Genomic DNA, 14409 nt, shown 5'->3' with positions numbered 1-14409 from the left:
TTCAAGTTGCTATCTTTTTTTCAGCTGCAGAGCTATTAACGGGGGCCTCCCTTAGCTCAGTCGGTAAAGGCGCAGCTACAAAGCAAGACCATGCTGGAGCATAGAGTATGATTGAACTTGTCACGCAATTATACTAATGCAGAAATGGTACAGGCATCAAAAGCTCTCAATTAAAAGCTGTTGAAGTGCATCTAGAACACTATGTTGAGAGCACGCAATAAGCTAATATGAGCAGTAAGCTTGAAATACGACGATGAAGAAGTCTATTATAACAGCTTAAGAAAAGCTTCTGTGCAAGTACAGTGAAATTTCAAAGTAAGTCTAGAGAAGCTCCATAGCAAGTCCAGAGGACTTCTAGAACAAGTCTTAAGGAGTTTTAGAGAATAAGTTTTGATCAAGTACAGTCAAATTTTAAAGCAAGTCCAGATGACTTTCAAGTTAGGTTCATATGAAGTTTGGAGAACCTCTAGCACAAAGTCAGGTGACTAATAGAGCAGGTCCAGAAGACTTTCAGGTGGAGCTACAAAATAAAAAATTTTTGGATGCACCTGTCGCAAAGTGAGCTACTAGGTAAAATTGTTCGAAATAATAGCAGCTTTTGGTTTGAATATATGTACTGCAAATATTTTAAACATTTTAAACTATTATGGACACTTGTTAATTGAACAATTGTGATTGTTTGAATTGTTTGAATTTTGAGAAATGTAAAATTTAAAATCTCAAAATTGAGCTGAAATGTAGCTTTCCGGCAGGTGCTTTCAAAAATTTGGTATTTTGTAATCATAAAATTGAACATATCTGCAGTTTTGTGGCGAACGTTTCAGCTCAATACATCTTAACATAACAAAGTAACAACATGTCAAATTTATCAATTTTGTATGAAAATCGGCATGCGCGGCGTCGGAAATCGATTAACGGGTTTTAGACATCATACCGATTCCGAAAATAAACATATTAAGGGGTATTTGGCAGTATTTCCCACTTTTTCTGAAATTTGAGGCCATATCAGGATGGCGCTGGATATCGATTTTCGGTCTCTGGACGTCATCATGATTCCGAAAATATACATATTGAAGGGTATTTGGCAGTGTTTCCCACTTTTTCTGAAACCGCCATCTTGGATTTCAAAATGTCTCAAATTAAGGTCTTGATCCATTGAATAGCTTCACCAAAGAGGGCAACTTCCTGGATGACAAGGATTTCGTGAGAGGGATCCGAACTTCTGTCCACCAACGATAGGGTCTTGATCCACCGAACGACTTCGCCGAAAAAATCAACTTCCTGGATGGCAGGGATTTCAAGATATCACACAGACAACGATATCACAGATTCATGCACACTGGCGCCGCGTGTTGGGAAGGTTCCGAAGGTTCCTGGATGGCAGGGATTTCAAGATATCACACAAACAAGGATATCACAAGTTCATGTACACTGGTGCCGCGTAGTGAGAGGATTCCGTCCACTTCTGTCCACCAACAATAAGGTCTTGATTCACTGAACAACTTCGCTGAATAAGGCAACTTCCTGGATGACAAGGATTTCAAGATGGCACAGAAATAATGCACACAGAGTTCCGAACTTATGTTCACCAGACTTTGGGTCTTGCTCCACTGAACAACTTTGCCGAAGACAGTAACCTTCTATATGTCCAGGATCGCGAGATATTCCATGTTGGTCCCTATTAGGTCTAATCCCATATGCTACGTGTACTCCATTTACGCGATTCCCTCGCGTAAACGGAATCATTTGAGACCAAAGTAAATGGAATTCATGTAGACCGAGTTCGCGTTCTTCGGGAGGAGAGTGTACCTGTCGGCTTTTGATATGTGCCCAACAACAAACAACACTGCTTCTATAGCTAGCAATGGACCCAACTGCTGAAAGTGGTGAAACTACGCAAGAAACCATTATGCCCGGCTAATTTAGGATAAGCGCCCGTTTTGAGCAGTTCCTCGCCAAATGACGAATCGATCTGACACAATCTTCTCCGCTTTGCATAAAACTTCACATAAGTGTTTGGTATGGACATCTTTCACATTTGAGCTAAAATTTGGTCATTTTTAGCCATTCCTGACTAGGGTTCCAGCGGTTTTAGACATTCCCGAGGTGGTTACGGACGCTCTTGACGGAGATTACAGGCGTTGCTAACTGTTGGCAAACAAAAATACAACCATTGTCCTTTCTGCACACTAAGATTATTTACAGATGTCTGTAAAATTTTACCAAACTCTCAACAGCTAAACGTTCGGTAAACAATTTTACAATTTTCCTGTAATTATTTACAGATATCAGTGAAAAATTCACAGATATTTGTAAAAAATTACAGAAAATCTGCAAAACTGTTTACCGAACGTTCAGCTGTTGAGATTTCGGTAAAATTTTACAGATTTCTGTAAAAATTTCTAAGTGTGTGTGCCCAGGAATCGAACCATACGGAAGCTGTCAAGTGCAAGGTTGCAAAGACTCATTTCAGCTAAAATAATGTTTTTCGGAATAATAAAACCAAAAGATGGTATGATGGCATGTTTTACTTGTAACTTACAAGAAGAGGTTACAAAGTATGCGTTGGAAACATAAAACCTGTAAATTTTGCTTTCTATGAGTCACAATCAGCGATTTGCTGATCGCTGAGTGAGTGAGTGAGTTTGTGAAAAATCGCTGATTGTGACTCTCATGAAGTGAAATAAACAGGTTTAATATGTCAAACACATTCTTTGCAACCTCTTCTTGTATCCTACCAATTCAAAATTTGATCATGGCATCTAATTATTTCATAATTTAGAAAAACATTGTTTTAGCTTAAATGAGTCTTTGCAACCTTGGTCAAGTGGACGATGACGCCTCTTTGGAATTTCCGTAGCTTCTCGAATTCAAGTTGGATGCGTCTGGAAACCTCATCGGGAACATCTAGAATCGCTGTTAAAAACGTCTGGATTCTCCGTAAGAAACTTCTGGAGTCTTCGTCGGAAATGTGTGGAATCTTCGGGTGTGAACATTTGGAAACTCCATCAGGAACCTCTGGAATGACCGTTTGAAAATGACTGGAATCCCCAGCGGGAACGTCTAGAATTTGTCAAATCCTAGATGGGTACGGCTGGAATCATTGCACGAAACATCTAGAATTATATTTGGGAACGGCTGGAATCTTCGTCGGGAATGGTCTGGAATCATTTTCGGGAACATCTGGAAAGTCTATGTCTGCAACGATTTGAGTTTCAGTCGGGAACGTCTGGAAATCCTGTCAGGCTCATCTGGAATTTCAATCGGTAAAATCTGATACCTTCTTTGGGAATGTCTGTAATTTATGTTGAGAACGTATGGAAGCTCCACCAGGAATTTCTGGAATCACTACTGAGAACGTCTGGGAAACATCGGGTAGTTTTGTCTGCACTTAGAAATAACTAATTCTACACGTGACGGAATCCGTTTTTGACATAAAAGATGAGACATAAACAAACATTTAATGTAATATTAAGTGCTCCGAGACTGAAAATTTCGTTGCTCGACGAAAAGTAGATTTGATTGAGCTATATTTCGCGTCTGTTATGACTCAAATTTATGTCAACATTGACGCTCGTATATGTCACTCTCAGAACACCTAAATTTACATGATTTTTTCTAAGTGGGTGGATCATCTGGAAATCGTAGAAAATGTCTGCAATCAACTGTAAGAACATCCTAATCCTCCGTTGGGAACGTCTGGAATCTCCGTTCGGGACTTGTAAAATACTAGAATCATCATTGGGATCTTCGGGGGGAACCGTCTTGAGTCATTTTCATGAACATTTAGAATCTATGCCTGAAACGATTGAAGTTCCTACCGAGAACTAGAATCCCTGTCTGGAGCATCGGGTCATTCTGTCAGGGTTATCTATCTGGTCCTCTTATAATCCGGACACGTAAAACCAGGTGTTTCTCGAGATTGATTTGACGTAAGGAATAATGTAATTTAGGCAAAATGAAGGTATTTTATTGTACTTAAAAACAAATATTGCAAAATTACTCCGTCGGCATTTGGATGAACTCGCGGACTTTCATTGGAATTCTCGCCATCATCTGCCGCACACTTGACTGGTCAACCTTAGCGGCCACTGTTTTTCAACATCGAGCCATCTGTCCAGCGTCCTGAGTCGTAGGGTTTTCGACGTGGGTGTGCAGGATCAAGTTTCTTTTCTCGTCTTCCATCTTGTACAACATTTTCAATACTACCTGTAGGGTAGAGTGCTACTTCGTCGTAATCGCCCGTTTTCTTTCGATCGATCAGAAAAGATCAATAATATCAATGATTTCACCGTACACAAATAAATAATAGGTTTGTTCCGATGCGTTAGTTCATCAGCTTCATCATAAATCCTAGTATTGTATGAATATTTACGCTCATTGTTCTCAAAACAAAAGAAGCGCTTCTACCGAATCCCCTTTTTCTACGGGCCTTATTACGGGTGTCACTACACGGTGATAAGGAAGTGATACTCATAATAAGAGCCGTGATTGCCATACAAATCAAATGGGAATCACTTCACCGTGACGACAAGTGACAAGTTTTCACCGTGAAGTGACATCCATAATAAGCCCCTACGTGTATCCGTAGGATGAAGAAATTCTAATGGCATTTCAATGCATTTGGACGGAATTGAAACGCGTAGAACGAATTTAGAATCAAGAAGCAGTATTAGATTTTAAACAATATCTCAACAATTTGTGACTCTTTATCAAATCCAACGATACGTATGGAAAGGTGAATAAATTTAGAAGTCGTCTTTGACAGAAATATTACATTTTTTGTTCAAACCCGTTCTTAAGAACTTAATTTTGGGTACTTTTTTCTAACCGTGTAGCATAAGAGAGGAGCGGACCGGCTGGTTTGAGCCAAACGAACTGACAAAGCCAGAGCGAATCCAGCAGTGTCTATTTTGATTGCAATGGCAGGGTTGCCAGAACCCTCCCAGGCAGAGGTTGCCAAGGCAGTTTGTTTTGAACCCACTCCTCTCTTAAGTCATATTAAAGGGCTCATTGTAAAATGTTTAGCGTTAGCGTTAGCGTTAGCGTTAGCGTTAGCGTTAGCGTTGTTATGATATACTTCGTAGATTGGATACTAGCGACACTCACGTCTCTTCTAAAATTCTCAGTTAGACTACTTTCAGGAATAATGCTGGGGAGTAAACATTGGTTCCAATCTAAACAAGAGTAACAGAAGCATGACTGTCGCTATTCCCGGCCACGCCCATCTTTACCATAACTAGGGATAGGGAAGGAAATGTTGATGTAGTACTTACTTAACGAGAGGCCACCGACTTAGCGACACCCTCATAAGTGCTACGGAGTTGGAGGGTTGGGTAGGGTATTCGGTTAGGATTCACCTCAAGTTGGCGATGCAACCAAAAGTATGTATTGTTTATTTGTTGTTTATTTAATCTCTCGATAGCCGGCTATCGAAAGAACATATTCATTTTGTTTAGTGATCATGAATTTTAAGAGTCAAGACGGAGAGCTTGGGATTAAACCCATGATTTTCTGCTCAGTAAGCAAACACGATCCCTCCAGGGTCATCGAGCATCTCAGAACCATAACGCTTCGCGACAATACAGGGCTACGTTTTCGCTTGATATGCAAATAGTTTCCGAGGTTAATATTCAATATCAAATATACAAATGATGGTGGCGATTTATTGTGCTGTGGAAGAGCTTGGGATTAAATCCATGATTTTCTGCTCAGTAAGCAAAATCGATCCCTCCAGGGTCATCGAGCATCTCATAATCCACAGCGCTTCGCGTCAAAGTACGAATATAAGGATGAACTATCTATTATTGAATAACTATTATTTACGATAATTACATAAAAGAAATAAAATATAAACTACAAACAAAACGTGACTACTAAAATCTCAAAAAGATATTCTCACAAATATATTTCACGCAACCAAGAATTTTAAAACCATTAGACGCTATAATGATACTTTGCACATGTTAGACACAAGAAGAGGCAAAAAAACAAGCGTCCGACACACAAAATCCACCAAATCCACTTGCAGTCACAATCAACGATTCTACGAATCGCGAGCGCTCACGAATCATAAAACCGCCGACTGCGGCACTCTGAAATCGAAATTGACAGGCGCTATGCGTCAAACACCCGCCCTCCAATCTCCTCCCGCATCCAACAGCACAAATCTCCATTACAACATCTAACGAATTCAAAACTCCGAAAATCACTCATCTATAGCAAGTGAGTGGAAGCAACACTGCATGCAACCATTCTTCATGATACACTTTTTCTGCCTATCTTTCTATTGGGCCTGTGAACATGCGTTAGCTTCGAAACTTCTATCCAAACTGGGAAAATTTTCAGATCACAAAAAAAAAACTTGAAAATAAAACTTTCAAAGGTAAATACAAGCAAATAAATATTGATTATTTAACGCAAAAACGAGCAAGTAATATTAAATCTCTTGTATCGTATGCTAATGCTAATTGACTGTAACAAAAATAATATGCTTAAATAAAATAAAATATTAATAAAAGTCAATGGGTGCCGAAGCCGACATTTACCCTATATAATATTTTTTCAACCTAATGTTTTTTGCTGAAGACAGTATGCGGCTCATTGTTAAATGTTTGTCCAAAAAGTTCAAAGAGCTGTTATTTTTTAATATGTGCATTTAAATTGCTGAAATTTGGGCTGCTGGTTGATCAAATAATCAACATTTACCAGTACTTTTTAGAGCGATGATTAGTTGACTCTGCATGAAGTATGAGTAATTTCAGTAAAACGCTTCTTGTCTGAACACCGTTTTAAAAATTGTAGTTTCTTGAAGCACAATCAATCAAATCAATCGTACTTTTTTTTTATTTATAGTCCAATAATTATGCATTTAATTGGTTGAACAGTCTAGTCTTCTTTGAATAAAAACTCAAAGTGTGGTGTATTTTAAGCAACTTTGAAAACTGGATGTCGCCATCATAGATTCAGAAATGATATTATTCGTTGACCATCAATTCTGATGTATTCAAATAAAATAATGTTCCGGCTAGAAAAAAAAAAAAAAAAAAAAAAAAAACTGGTGTAGTTCATTGTGGGCGTGCAATTTGAAAAAAAAAATGGTAGTCAAATAAGATACGGTTTTCTAAAATTATTGGAAGTTTAAGCTGATTCAACTTAGTAAGCTCATAATAATACAGTTAAATTTGTATTATTTCACCAACCAGCAGTAATAATTTCAGAATTATCAATACTCATACTAAAAAGTTGCAGTCCACCAAACTTGTTTAGAGGGACAAAAAATCCAGCATTAGTACCCTAATATGACCGATACTGTATTATTAATGTTGAAGGCTAGGTAGTTGCATCCGTTAGAAAGGATTACTGCTTTTTAATTGGACGAAACGCAATAGACAAACTACTGACTACCAAAAGGGAACGTCACTAATTTTTATGTATTCAAATACAGTTTTTTTTCGTTCAAAACCAAAATTACGTACACGAAAATTTATTCATTGGATTTTACTTGCCTACTAGAACACAGTGTACACTTTTTCATAGACAGAATTTCGGATTTTAACGAAAAAACTGCTTTTGAATTTCCAAAAAACCAAATTCCAATAACTGAGAAAAACGCTTCGCTATGGGCTCTTATGGATAGGACAACATAGTTTTGGTATTTTTTGCTACATTTTCAGATCAAAGTAAGAAACTTATCGAGTACATTGTAAAGTGATGGTACTTGACTATCCATTCTAATGTTTAACTCATTTTCGCTAAAAATGCTAATGGGACTGTTATGCTGCACAGGGCAGTGTATCGCATGTAACATTCACAACTGAAACACGAGTATTCTCAGAATAAATTGCTGTTAAAACATTCCAAATACAACCGCTGGAGGCACTGCTGTAGAATAAATAATGTGTCCGGATTCTAAGTGGACCAGACTTTAAAATCTCTATCGGGATGTTTAGGGACAAAAGGTCGAAAGACAAAAATTGTAAAGACAAAAGGTCAAAGGGCAAAAGGAGCTCCATCAGGAACCTCTGGAAAACCTGATGGCTTGCTTCCGTGGGAAACATCTCGAATTCAAGTCGGGAACGTCTGGATTCTCTGTTGGGAACGTCTAGAATCCACATCGGAATTTTTTGCAATATCCCCAGGAATCGTTTGGATTTTTCATCGGGAACTGTTGGAATCCTCGACTGGAACTGTCTTGAAATTTTGGACATCTACATCACCACATGTCAAGCAGCCTTCAGGTTCAATTGACTAAACTTGGTGAGTTCGCACCATTTTGTAATTTTTTATCATTTCAAACCAGTAACGTTGGGAGATCACCTTCTTGTGGTACGTTACCACCGAACCCTAGTCGTGACAACTTCAATCTAGAGAATCAGGATTTTCCAGTTATCAAAGGATCACATTTTAGTCCTTGTTGCTTTTTATGACTTGATAATAGTGACAAGACTCGGGTAGTGACCACCATGCTTGGCATACACAGTTTTGGTCACGAACTGGTCATTTGCTAATAACTTTGCACACAGTTGACAAAACATAGCTCTGTTTGAAGCAGTAGATATAATTAAGTTTAAGCTTGTAATAAGTACGTACGAAAAAGTAGATTTTAATTCTAGCAATAAACTGTATTTGTTTTTGCGTTGTAAAAATCAAGTGAGAAATGCTCGCTGCACATCTCGGACCTCAAATCTAAAAATTCATTGGTGTTGATTCAAATGTTAAGATTTACCTGCTTGTATATATGTAGTAAGCTATGATCCTAATCTATCAATTACTTCAAAGAAAAACAAATTTCAACAACTGAGTGAAAAGTTATTAACAAATAAGCAGTTGGTGTGTACAACTGTGCATGTCAAGCATGGTGACCACCGCCGTTATTCATTTCTATATTGTATATTTCAAATCAAAAATATTGTTTATGTTCATAGATTTCACATAATCCTTTTCCCTTTGTCTTTCTCCTTTTCCTTTCCCTCTTCTCTTTTCAGAAAACGAATAATGACGCTATTGCCATAAGTCATAAAAGGCTAGGACAAGAGTTAGTGCTCATGTCCCAATCTTCAGAAGAAAATGGAGCATCACTTTACCTTTCTAGCTTTGATGCTTCCAACGACCAACGAATCATATAATTACCAAAATAGGAACGTACGGTACGAGATGTCCACGTTTCATCCATTTATTGGATTCTGAAGTATCGTGTTTAAATCTTCGATTTAAACAGGCCCGATGTTTTCTTAATCATCTTGCCCCTTAAATGCTGCACAGTAGGCCTGGCCGTTTTGATATGTGTGACGCATCTTCGATGTGAAACATATATCAAATAGACAAGAAAAATGATGCAGGTATATATATATACATCATTTCCCAGGATGCTTTCAAGAACTGGCTGTGTTGGTGTTGGATTAGATTAGATTAGAACGTTTCAGCTCAATTGAACTTAAGAGAACAAAGTAACAACATGTCAAAGTTGTAAATTTTGTATGAAAACCGGCATGCGCTGCTATTATATCGAACAGCATTGTATGCCAAATATTATTTTTTTTAAAGAAAAGGTCCTTCTTTCGTTAAAATCAACATTTCCCGATTTTCATCATACAAAATAAATCACCGTAACTTTTTACCAGCTATTTTTACTAGCGACATCTGTTGTAAAAATTAGCCATGCTTTTAATCCATTTGGTAGATTTGGAGGTAATTGGTAGATTAATTTCCCTTTCAATTGGGTTCTTTAATTTTGAAAAATATATCGGTTTTTATATATCATCTGAAAGAGCTTCGTTTTCTGAGCACAGCGATATTTTTTTCGAACCCACACACTTTCATCTCGATTTTTAAATCAAGATTGAAAGCAAAATAATAACATCACTGTTTGACACTAAACTGACAAACTGACAGCGCGCTCCCATACAAAGTGAGACCGAGGGGCGCTAATAAGGTGATTTTTGCAAATGTAATCGTATTTATTTAAAATAGTTCCAGTGTACCAAAATTGATGAAATTTTGGGTTTGGGTTCAATTTTTAATGCAGATTACGAATATGCATTTACCTCAATACCCTTAAAGAACCCAGTTAAATCTGTAATGATCTGGTCATAAATACACAGGTGTGTATTTTCCAGGCACATTTGCTTGTGGACTTAATTATTTTCTTGTTTATTACGAGAACCTGTTCCGTCCACAGCTGTAACTTCTTTGCCAGTTCATGAATTTCCATGGCAATTTATCGGTGAAAGCGCTACATCAAAAATCCTCAATTTGGCTATCCTCAGACAGCTGCTGTCAGCTGATTTTTTTTTATCTACTGAGAAAATCTCACGGTTCAGTGCGGAACGTCGTCATGGATAGACAATAATGTATGAACATAACAAATTCAAAACTTACGTTCCGGGATCCACATCGAACGATCGCCCGTGCCAGGCATGGTAGACGGCGGCAATGGTCCAGGCAACGCCGATACCGAGGAACACGTTGACGGCGTTACTTCCGGTGACGTTACCGACACTGGCGTCGGCGTACTTGTCCTGAATGGCGGCGACCTTACTGGCGAACGTATCTAAAATGAATGAAATCGTTAATGAGAGCTGTTGACATTTGTTTTCCCCTAAAGAGCTTCGGTGCACATACCCGGTATACTCGTTCCCAGCGCGACGAAGACGATGGCAGTGACTGAATCCTTAATTCCCAGCGTGCAACCAAAGTGCGACGCCACATCGCCGATAATCGCCGTCACCACACCGATGCAGAGGATGGAAATCACAAAGCACAGATAGCCACCGGCCATGTCTGGAAAGGAAGAACAGAAGGTGAGAAAATGGGGTCAGTTGGACGATTTGTCAATGTCGATGTAACTAGTTTTCGCTCAAGAAAATTTATTCGATGCAACGCCATGAACATTAGCTGAATGCTGGATGTAAGATGGCACTTGATGGAAGGAAAAGCATGAGGATGCGGGAATGAACGCGGTCAAGTGGTTGCTCTTTTGCCGGGTGAAAGAATTTATGATGATACACGTTTCATCCCCTGAGAGCTTGTCACATGATGATGGGTATGTGAGTGTCACTTGACATAATAAGATTCAACGAGTTGATAACAGCAAGCATCGCCTGAATGTAGGCAATATTCAGTGGGTTAGATTTGTAGGAAAATAATTTCATTTAGATTCCAGAAAATTGGCACGCTGGATATGATTGCGAAAACAATCATTAATGACCAACTGGTGGACGACGGTTTACGACCGTCTGGAGTCGGGTATAAAATTGAAACAGGGTCGTAGGATTTGCAGTAGTGCATTGGTACGATGAAGATCTATTGGTTGTATTCGTTTTCAATTCTAGTATCGCTGAGTGGAATCTATGGAGCTCCAACGGGAGCCTGCTGCTGTACGCCATGTTGTTGCGGTTGTGCGGAAGTGACTTGTTCCGGTGGTGAACAATCTTTAGATGCTCGTAGTCCGGGCTACATCGGAGGCTTGATGAAAAACTACAAACAAGGCTTCAAACATTATGTGTCGAACGTCGTTGACGCACATGCAGGTCAAGTTTTGAGTCCTGCGTTGAATTCATTGGATCAAACTCAAGCAATAGATCCAGCAGCGTTTTTAAATCCAGTGCTAGCTCAAGCATCGAATGCAGCTGGGTATTTAAATTCAGTGGTAGACCCATACGCAGGTCAAGTAGAACCACCGTACTTAAATCAAGGAGTAGCCCCGTATGGAGTTCATGCAGGACAACCGGATAAGAAAGCAGTAGTCGACCCCTATGCAGCACAACAACATAACCAACCTCAGCACCAAATGCCACCCACTACGGGGGGTTCACAATTCACCCCGGGATATATGGCAGATTATGGCAAACCAGTACCATTCATTCAAACACCATCAAACATCCCATATATGCCAGTTATGCAGCGCCCGGAACCACAGCCTATTCCTGGCTATGCACCTCAACCCCAACAGCCATTCTATTCAGCACCCCAGCAGTGGCAGCAACCGCCCCCGGGATATCCACCCCAACAATCTGCCCAAATGCAACCGACTTACAGACCATATCAACCTCCTGCACAGCTCCCGTGGTCATCAGCATCCAGCTATCCATCGCAACCCCAGCCGTCCGCATATCAACCAGCTTTGCAATTTCCCCAGGGTTATCCACTTCAGCAGGTGGCACCAACAACACACCTTCAGGGCAGAGCTAACTACAAATACCCGCAACAGATCCGGAAACCGAATCAACAGCAACAGGTAACGGTTTCGCACAATCGTCCAGGGAAACCGAAGAAACCGCAACAACCAAACAAGATAACGGTGGTGGTGGCCACGAAAGACGGAACGGACGATTACGAAGAAGAAACGTCTTCCGCAGTGAACGGGGACGGCTTTCCAGCCGGTATTGACATGGACGCGTTGCTGGAGGACGATGAAAGTAATCTACTAGACGGCTGAGTGGACGGGTTGGGTTCAATGTTTATAAATAATATCGATCATTTTGTAAATTACCAACGGTCGTTTAGTGCTGATTTGCTAGTAAACTTGGAGGGTTCTATAGTGCCTGTTATCTTTTAGCGGATTGGTTTTTTTTTCGGGTTCCAACCCAGTGCTAAACCAAACTTTTTCGCAAAGCGAACCTCAACCTGGAGAAAAAAGGCTAAACTAACGTCTGACAGAAAACAAGCAGACCCGATCCAGGTTGGAACAATTTTTTTTAAATTAGCGTGATTTTTACCATGTTGGAACTGAATCAAAGGCAAATTCGGTATTAGAGTTTGTTGCGATTGATGGTTGTTTTGTATGTTTCCTGAACGCGTTAGCACACTGACCGGTATGTGCAGTGGAAATGTGCACGGCACGTGCTTTAGATAGTACGACGTGCATTGGATTTTGTGAACTATAGAATTAGAACACATTGGAACCAGTGGCGTCGCGTCCACATGTGCAACCTGTGCACGACACAGGTATGAATAATTAAAAAAATGCGTTTAGATTTTTTATAGATTGTATGGTCACATTATAGCAGTATTACTTTACTCCAGATTACAAGTGACCATGAATACACTATTTTATAGTGTGGCTCAGTTAAATCTTCGACTTTGGTTTGCTTCAAAAAGGTTCGGATGGTCTGCCTAATCCCTAATGCATTGATTTCTAAGCATATCGATAACACTACCATGTCAAAACTAGTTAAATAGTGCACCTAAAAGCGAGCTTTTTTGGGTGGTGGGTGGCAAGCTTGTGAATGGTCAAATTCCTGATGTAAGCTAAGCAGACCTTCTATCACCTCTTGAAACATACCACAAATTTTCCACAATACATGGCGGTTTGCACCACTAGTTGTAATTTAAGCTTTCAGCAGTCCCGCGTCAAACGGGAGCAACACGGAAACAGCAGTCTGGTACGCTTTGGACGTTATCATACTTGCAAACCGGTTTGAATAAAAAGAGTTTACTTTACTTTCCCGTGCTTTTCTTACGGGAAAAGTAAAGTAAACGCTTTTATTCATATGACCTAATGTGTTAGTTTAAATTAGAAGAACATTTCTAGATAGAGCTGGAATTAGGGCGTAACAGCTTTTGTAAACAATGACTTCTCTCGATGATTTCTCGGAAGCCATAGCTCTCCCTGGCAAATCGACATCACCATCGAGTAGAGAAAGACTACTCCTACCCGATGGATATGTTGTTTTGTGTAGGCGTGCCTTGAATTCCGAGAAATCCACGAGAGAAGTCATTGTTTACAAAGGCTGTTACGCCCTAATTCCAGCTCTATCTAGATTTGTGATGTATGGTTGCCCAAAATGTGCATTTCTCGCTGTGCACTTGGATATCTGATTACAGGCAAAGAGAGTAATGGAGAAAGAGAGCGCAAAAACTCGCTGTCAGTTGTAAATCTCTCAATTACCGATGGTTGCGCCGGTGCGCCTGTGAAAACTTATAAGCTTCCCCTGGTTCATTCTGATAGTGTTGTTCTGATGAATAAAGAGTTGATTAATTCAAGTTTGCTACCCAGGCAACATCATGAATTTCCTCTAGATTTTGACACTGTTTTGTATCAAAAAATGTTTTCGGAAGTGTTTGACGGATATTCTTCATTACACTTCAGTCGAAAGATTATAGGCCCTTCAAATGTTACGTTAGGTAGTGATTAATATAGAATATGTCCCTCGAATTCATGAAGCATTGAAAATATACAAAAAGTAATATGTGGTGGTAAGCTATAACGAACAAAGTTTGGTGCACAGGTAAACAAATGAGGCACGCGACGCCTCTGATTGGAACATCTGCAAAGAAGAACTCCGTCGATTCTATTACCTCTAACTCCTGACCTACTGCAGTTATCAGATTAATGTTCGTGGGTTTAATTTTTAGTTTTAGTGAATTGACTAATTTCTGTTCTTCTGTGTGTGTGTGTATTCCCTC

General features: G+C 39.5%; 1 protein-coding gene across 3 annotated transcripts in view; it reads right to left on the bottom strand.

Moving 5' to 3' along the window:
- Calx (sodium/calcium exchanger 3) overlaps positions 1 to 14409 on the bottom strand; it is a 771840-nt gene that overhangs the window by 7959 nt on the left and 749472 nt on the right. For all 3 annotated transcript variants that reach the window (XM_065224018.1, XM_065224021.1, XM_065224020.1), the window contains exons 7-8: positions 10624 to 10782; positions 10381 to 10552 (exon numbers count right to left, since the gene is read on the bottom strand). In XM_065224018.1, the coding sequence (XP_065080090.1) occupies positions 10381 to 10552; positions 10624 to 10782 (331 nt within the window). The remainder of the gene's footprint in view (positions 1 to 10380; positions 10553 to 10623; positions 10783 to 14409) is intronic.

This window comes from Ochlerotatus camptorhynchus, unplaced genomic scaffold, assembly GCF_037179485.1.
Source record: "Ochlerotatus camptorhynchus isolate MF236.1 unplaced genomic scaffold, CSIRO-AGI_Acam_v1.1 ptg000203l, whole genome shotgun sequence".
Taxonomy (NCBI): domain Eukaryota; kingdom Metazoa; phylum Arthropoda; class Insecta; order Diptera; family Culicidae; genus Ochlerotatus; species Ochlerotatus camptorhynchus.
The sequence above is the reverse complement of the archived record's forward strand: the minus strand, read 5'-3'. Positions and strand labels throughout refer to the sequence as shown.